This window comes from Cydia fagiglandana, chromosome 18 (genome assembly GCF_963556715.1).
Source record: "Cydia fagiglandana chromosome 18, ilCydFagi1.1, whole genome shotgun sequence".
NCBI classification, from domain to species: domain Eukaryota; kingdom Metazoa; phylum Arthropoda; class Insecta; order Lepidoptera; family Tortricidae; genus Cydia; species Cydia fagiglandana.
The window spans coordinates 479,229-486,922 of record NC_085949.1 but is presented as its reverse complement, the minus strand read 5'-3'; the positions used below and the strand labels follow the sequence as shown (position 1 = coordinate 486,922).

General features: G+C 39.8%; 1 protein-coding gene across 1 annotated transcript; it reads left to right on the top strand.

Annotated features, from left to right (window-relative positions):
- Window positions 1-3,454: 3,454 nt before the first annotated feature.
- LOC134673569 (uncharacterized) lies at window positions 3,455-4,772 on the top strand. The gene has a single exon (XM_063531567.1). The coding sequence runs from the start codon at window positions 3,455-3,457 to the stop codon at window positions 4,529-4,531; it is 1,077 nt and encodes a 358-aa protein (XP_063387637.1). The 3' UTR covers window positions 4,532-4,772.
- The last annotated feature ends 2,922 nt before the right edge of the window (window positions 4,773-7,694 follow it).

Below are 7,694 nucleotides of genomic sequence, written 5' to 3'. Positions count from 1 at the left end.
AAAAGTACATCCGTTCGACCCCAATTATGGGGTTTGCCATAAGCCGCGCGTGGCGCTGTCGCCACCTAGCGGCCATATCTGTGCTGATCGTGACAGACGCGTTTTGTTAGAGTGAGTCTTCTGTACCTAGTACTATTATTTATTTTGTGCTCAAGGTCATCATTTCATACGAGTCGAACACGGCAGAGTAAAGTATGCGATTATATGCCGACAGGCAATGCCACTGTGCGAGCAGGACAGCGACATAATTATGCGCGTGCGATAGAGATAGGTACAAGTAGGTCATTGTACGAAATTCTTCGTGCTTAGCGACCTTTAGGATGACTCACGCTAGACCGGGCCGGGGCCGGGCCTGAGCTTCCGGCGCTTCGTTTTCTATGGAAGCTCCACTTAATCACCGATTAGCCGTCATAAAAAATGACATGTCGGACGCCTCGGCCCGGGCCCGGCCGGGTCTAGCGTGAGTCATCCTTTACCGTTTGCAAAAGTCCTGTCTAATGGTATTATGTAATCTGTACCTGTACGTGGAATCGCACTCGTTACTTACTACAGTCGCCATCAGATATATCGGAGCGGCCAAGGTGTTCACAAATATCTGACCACGCCTCTATTGTCAAGGCATTAGAGTGCGCGTTCAGATATTTGTGAGCACCATGGCCGCTCCGATATATCTGATGGCGACTGTACACTATTACTGGTCGAAAAGCAATCGGTGTTCTTATCTTATCTTGTTAGATTTATTGCCACGTCATGTTTACTTTTATTGGGGTTGCTGAGGGCGTATTGGAAAAAGTATTGCAATACAAGTACATACTCGCTTGCTAGAAATTGTTGACATAATTATACCCGCGTATTTCGAAAACTTTGTAATTCGTAATCAAAATTATAATTCGTATCAAAAATATAGTATTTATCTATTTAAAATTTTGGTACTAGCTCGGCCACGACCGCCGCCGCCGCCGGTCGCGCAAAGTCGTGGCCTCCTATAGCAGTTGTATATTGAGATTGCGTCAAGCTAGGAAATTAGAAGGAAACAAAAGATATGGCGCGGCGCGGGAAACTTGCAACGAAACATAACACCGTCGCATGGGTTTTGCCTTTTATCTCAATAACTCTGACTGAAGACATACTATTGGCACAGATTATATAATAGTTTGGTTAAAATTTTGCTCGTCAGATCCCTCGGCGATACCTATATCATAAGCTATTTTAATTCTAAAATTATTATGTTAGCGTTAGACCAATAAAAGTCTGCAGCGATTTTGATAGCCCATCGCAGTGCAAACTTGTGTCATTTTAAACATCAAACTTCTATGAAATTGTCACGTATAAATAACACGCACTGCGTGGGCTATCAAAATCTCTACAGACTTTTGTTGGTCTAACTCTAGTAGTCTGTTAAGGGTAACGATCATCATCATCATCATTCTAGCCTTCAGTGGCCCACTGCTGAGCATAGGCCTCTCTTCGTGTACGCCACTTAGCCCGGTCCTGGGCTAGTCTCATCCAAAAGGGCCCCGCAATTTTTCGAATGTCCTCCACCCAACGAGCTAACGGACGCCAGGCGCTTCTTTCATCCGAAAGGGCCACCAATCCGTCAACCTCGTCCAAGGGTAACGATATACAACTGAAAGCTATTGCTGTACCATCGCCCACATGTTAACTGTACATCGGTGGACCTTATGCCCTTTGTAATAAGGTCCACCGATGTACAGAACAGTGTTACTGTTTGTAAGTACTTAGGTGTGTCTGGCCTGTGTTAATACACTACAATTACTGCTATAGGTACCTAGGGTTGATGATTTGTTACAAAGACACGCCTAACAGGCCTATTCGGATTTCGAGATAATCACAAGATCTAGAGACGATTTAGAGATCAACTAGATCTACATTAGATATCGACTAGATGTGACTTGGATATCTAAGTCATAACTTGTCAAAATCGTTCAAGAGGACCTCCAGAGTCGCGGAAACGTCAAATTTGACGTATCTATCTTACAAATATCTTTAAATTATCCATATCGTAACTTGTTGAAGTCTAGTAGAAATCTAATTAATTTTCCGAATCGAGCCGTATGTCAAAGTATCAATGCACACCATGATTTATGTGAAAAATGGAGTATTTTTGTTATTATTGGCTGCTCGATATACAAAAGGCGAACAGTTAAGTGTGTTTTACGAAAATAAACTGGGGTTTTGTATAGGTAATTTTATTTTATACCTTACTTTCCTGACCAGTCTACAGGTTTAAACGGTGGGTCTATACATACATACGGTGTAACATGAGGAAACCGAATAATTTTAACCACGCATTTCTGAGGTTAAAAGAAGTAAAAAATGTAATATGAGTTTAGGTCAATTTCGCAAAAAAAAAAATATTATTGTTTTGTTTTTTCAATTTTTTTGAATGTATTTGTACATAAAAAATAAATGTTATTGGTAAATTTGTCACTTAAAATTGATTTTTACATTTTTTTTTCGTAGAACCTACTTTTTGCAAAGTGTTACTTGTCACTTTTTGACATCTATCAATAAGGATATTTAGACTACGTCCCATAGCAGCAACATCACCATCAAAAAGGCCTTTTACACTATGTAACAATAAAAACTTGTTTTTTTTTTTAATTAATAATATCTCTGAAACTAGGCGAATTTCAAAAAAGTTTATAGGACATTTTTGTCTCTAAATATGATCAGGAATACACTGTTAAAATTATTCGGTTTACTCATGTTACACCGTGTATATGTAAATGTTGTGAATAATTATTAACAATAAAGTCTATATTAGACCGTTTATTTCAGATGTGGAACTTGTGGAAGATCGAAAGACAACGCTTTTGTTAAGGTGGCCACTGACGAGCCTTCCAACAGTCCGAATAGCGTGGCTGCAATCCAAAATCGGTCCGTGAAAGTCGAAAACGTACAATGATTAATTCTAGGATGCCGTCCATTTGGATGAATCCGTTGTAACGGCATCCATTTGGAAGGTTCGTTAGTGGCCTACTTTAGACAGTGAATATTTCATACGAAATATTTTTATTTATTCTGTGACAGCATCACGTTTACTTGCTGGATTACTTTTTCTACCGTATTCAGTGCGGAATCCTAACGGCATTATGTCTTGAATTCTACGATGTCTTAAATTATCTTCATTTTAGAATTATTTTATTTACATTAAGTATATGTATTGTACTAAGTTTCTTTGCCTTTATTCATTTATAAAACTGTATTATATTCGACTGGACGCATTGTATTTACAGTCAACATGAATATTTCATACCTATTCTTAGTCTCAGTTTTATCTGAAAGAAGAAGTTTGGATTTAAGAGAAACAGCATGTTTAATTGCTAATTCAGAATTTAGATATCGAATAACAACTTCTATAGTGTGGTGGTACAACTCAGATCAAGTGGATTACCTCTTAAATTACCAAGGATCGGTGAAGACGATAGACATGAATGTACGCTTGAATCAACCTATAGCTTTAGAACAAGCGGTTCTTTTTGTGACTTCGGCTGAGGAATTCCTTGAAATTGTGATTAATTTGGACAAGAAAATAACCTCTCCGGGTAAAGTAATAACAATTTTAACGAATCCAAACGAACTGAATGATATTACGAAAGCAGCTTGGAAATATGATATAGCAGATTTAATTGTACTAACAAAAGAAAACCAATCTGTATCTATGTACACCTATTATCCGTATAGCAATAACGTATGTGGTAATACAGATCCTGTTAAAGTTGACTTTAAGGAAGAGTTTTTCCCGAGGAAGTTTAAGAATCTCTTTGGATGCGAAACCAGATTGGGAAGTATACCAGCTCCCCCGTATTCTAGATTAGAATGTGTCAATGGCTCGTCTCCATTCTATAAAGGAGTTCTTGGTGGTCTGGTGAAGCTTATAGTTGAGCATATGAATACAACACTAAAAGTTATATGTATTACAAGCTCAAATCAAAAAATGATTAGTGATCTTGAACACAAAACGATTCATATTCTCACCGCAGTAATATATAATCAAGATTTCTTAGCAACGCAGAATACTCCTGTTTACCACTTCTTTGAGAGTGTTTGGTGTGGTCCTCCCCAACGGGAAATGTATACTCATGTCAAAGTATTAGTTCCTATGTTGAGTAACTTTACAGTTTGTCTTTGCGCTACTTATTTAATGCTTGTTGTTGTATTGAAATTAATTGACAGGCTTGAACCATGCAATAAGACTGCCCACATGGCTTGGAAGGCTTTAGCAGTTCTGTTGGGACAGAGCTTTCGCTCCGAATCTAAATGTTGGCTAATAAATTATCTTTACATGCTTTGGTTCTGGTTTAGTTTGGTGTCAAATATTGCATACCAAGGATTGTTGGTAAAAGGCCTTCAAACGCAATACTTGGAGCCACGTTTCGATAAAATAGAAAACGCTATAAGTTTAGTAGACGGCTATGGAGGTACGATAAGGCAGAGGAGCGTATACGATGGCACTCCTATATTTGACAAATTTCAGGTCAAGGAGTTACATGAAATGCTTTCATAGCTGTCCCCAATATCGAGGGGTAAGCGGTTCCTGATACTAACACCAAGATTAATATTACTGGGGTACACATCCTTGCAGATTTTCGAAGCAGTTAATCATATGCCGATGACGATGTCTTTGACTCCAAGGTGGGGAGGTGGTGTGGAAATAATCTCCTTACAGACTCGACTGATAGAAGGAGGTTTCTTTGAAAAAATTCTTGTCGATGAGAAACTGGCGATTGAAAGCAAAGAACGTAGGTTACATGGTTCTTCAGATTTTCAATCAGGGCATATGGATTTTAAAACGCTCTCCACGTGTTTCTATGGTTTAGGATTGATGAGTGTGATATGTTTTGTTATATTTTTAATAGAGCTGCTATACCATTGGCTAGTAACACCCGCAAAAGGAAAGCTTATGCAAAATTTAGATAAAATTCATGCGGCGTAAGTGCTTACGCCGCACGATCATACGATTTACTCATTAGATATTTTTTCAAGTCAATGTAAATTGCAAAAGCAATGTTTTGTTATATGGTCTTCGGTTACCGCGATAGTTACTCATGAAATAAAATCCGTTTCAATAGTTTTATTTCAATGTTTTGTAGTTATGTGAAATGCAGTAGTATTAAATAATTCTGATTGTACTTATGTCTTCGGTTACCACGATCGGTGCAAATGAAATAAAACTAATGCTGGAAACGGATTATATCGCGTAGGTATAATGAATCTTACGTCGGGATGTATTATAAATTCATTTTACCTACGCGATATAATCCGTTTCCATAGTTTTATTGTGACTGGATCAAAAATACTACAATTTATGATTTTAAGTACGTACGTGGTTCGCGGTAGGCACTCTCAGCGCCTACCGCGAAGCGTGTTGCTTCTCTGTCGAGTACTTGTTAATTTGTGCGTAAGTGTGACATGGAGGCAACACGTCGAATGTGGTTCGCGTTAGGCCCTCAGTAACCCTCTATTCCCTCCCCTATTCCCTCTAATCCCTCTATTCGTATTACATTTACGGAAAATTCTTAATTTTAGGGATTTTTCACCCGGCCCCGGTACGTAGTATTAAGTGGGTTCTTCCATGATCTTTTAATTAGGATCTTATACACCTACACGATGGGTCGACGCCGGCCACTCCAAGGGACGCAGCCATGCGGTAGAATGAGATAGCAATATCACTTGCTCCCTCTAACGCATAAATGCGTCCCTTGGAGTGGCCGGCGTTGGCCCATCGTGTAGAGGAGCCATAAAAATCAACATGACTGTATTCAAAGTAAAGGTGTATAAAGTACGTAAAAAAGATTAAACTGATTTTAGCACTCTTATACGAAGTTAGACGGAACGCGGTTCAAAGTAATTTTCCGTAAGCTCCACAAAAACTCATTTTAATCGCATATCCTTTGTGGGGAGTCAATAAAAGCATAATGAAGTCGGGCCGGAAATGAGCCATGGAACCTTATTTCGGGAACTACTAGATGTGCTTGTAGACTCTGTTCATCATCATCATCATCATCTCAGCCATAAGACATCCACTGCTGAACATAGGCCTCCCCCTTGGACCTCCATTCGTACCGGTTGGAAGCGACCCGCATCCAGCGTCTTCCGGCGGCCTTAACAAGGTCGTCCGTCCATCTTGTGGGTGGACGTCCTACGCTGCGCTTGCTAGTCCGTGGTCTCCACTCGAGCAATTTTCGACCCTATCGGCCATCTCTGCGCGCAATGACTCTGACTCAGACTCTGTTGGTATTCTTGTATTTACCGTCAAGTGAGATCATTCATTCATTCATTCAATGCCGCAATGAATGAATGAATGATTCTTGTACCGTCAAATGAGATAATTGAGGACAGGAAGGAAAACATTAGGCAAAGGAAATATTCCCCATTCGCCTATCTTATGAACGTGTCTAATGGCTCCTCTACACGATGGGCCAACGCCGGCCACTCCAAGGGACGCAGCCATGCGGTAGAATGAGATAGCAATATCACATGCTCCCTCTAACGAGTCTAACGCATAAATGCGTCCCTTGGAGTGACCGGCGTTGGCCCATCGTGTAGAGGAGCCATAACAGCAGTGTACAGTCACCACACGGGATTGTTATGCCATTTAGGCCCACTTGCACCATTCTACTAATCCGGGGTTAACCGGTTAAACCTGGAGTTACTATGGTTACCAGTACAATTTGACATTAGGTTATTAGGTTTAACCGCTTAACCCCGGGTTAGTGGGATGGCGCAAGTGACACTTAGGGTTCTTGCTAAGTTGGACATCAATAGGGTAAGTATTGAACATCCAATTTAGCTAGAACCCTAAATGGCGCCAAAATCGCGGCTTATAATTGTTCTTTTTAAGTTGATCCAATTAAGATCTATGCGAATTTTTCCTTTAGTAAAAATTGTTTTAATTTTGTCCACGGTTTTAAGAATGTTAATAAATCCAATCTTGGTCTTCCAGCATCTATAGCTCTTAGTGTCTTTCGCCATGTTGTGACGTCACGACTCACGACTACCCTCATCGAGAATCGGTCAAGCGGGGTGTCATCAATTCCCGCGCGAATTTATCGTCTTCGCGTTTTGTATGATTTATATTTCTGTTTTTACGAAGCCGAAAATATTGCCGCCATTGTTGAGTTGGGATCGAGTCATGGACAATTATGGGGTTGTCTATTAAATACTGGGTTTGCTAGCAGTTGTTTTGATGAATTCGTCTTGATTTATTTGTTTAGGTTTTCCGGAATTTCTATTTTTTGTTGGTTTAAAATTTAATTTAAAAAAATAGAAAATTTAAACTTTAAATACTATTTAGGTTTTGAAGCGATCAGGCACAACTACATTACAATAAAAACTGTTTGCAAAAGCAAGTTTCTTTAGAAGTTATGTATGTATCTGCCGTATTCGAAAAAACTGGGCAAGTGTGAGTCGGACTCGCGCACGAAGGGTTCCGTACCATAATGAAAAAAACGGCAAAAAAAAAACGGTCACCCATCCAAGTACTGACCCCGCCCGACGTTGCTTAACTTTGGTCAAAAATCACGTTTGTTGTATGGGAGCCCCACTTAAATCTTTATTTTATTCTGTTTTTAGGGTTCCGTACCCAAAGGGTAAAACGGGACCCTATTACTAAGACTTCGCTGTCCGTCTGTCCGTCCGTCTGTCACCAGGCTGTATCTCACGAACCG

What these genes read in the sequence shown, in the direction of transcription:
- LOC134673569 (XM_063531567.1), top strand. Translation starts at nt 3,455, where the DNA reads ATGAATGTACGCTTGAATCAACCTATAGCTTTAGAACAAGCGGTTCTT.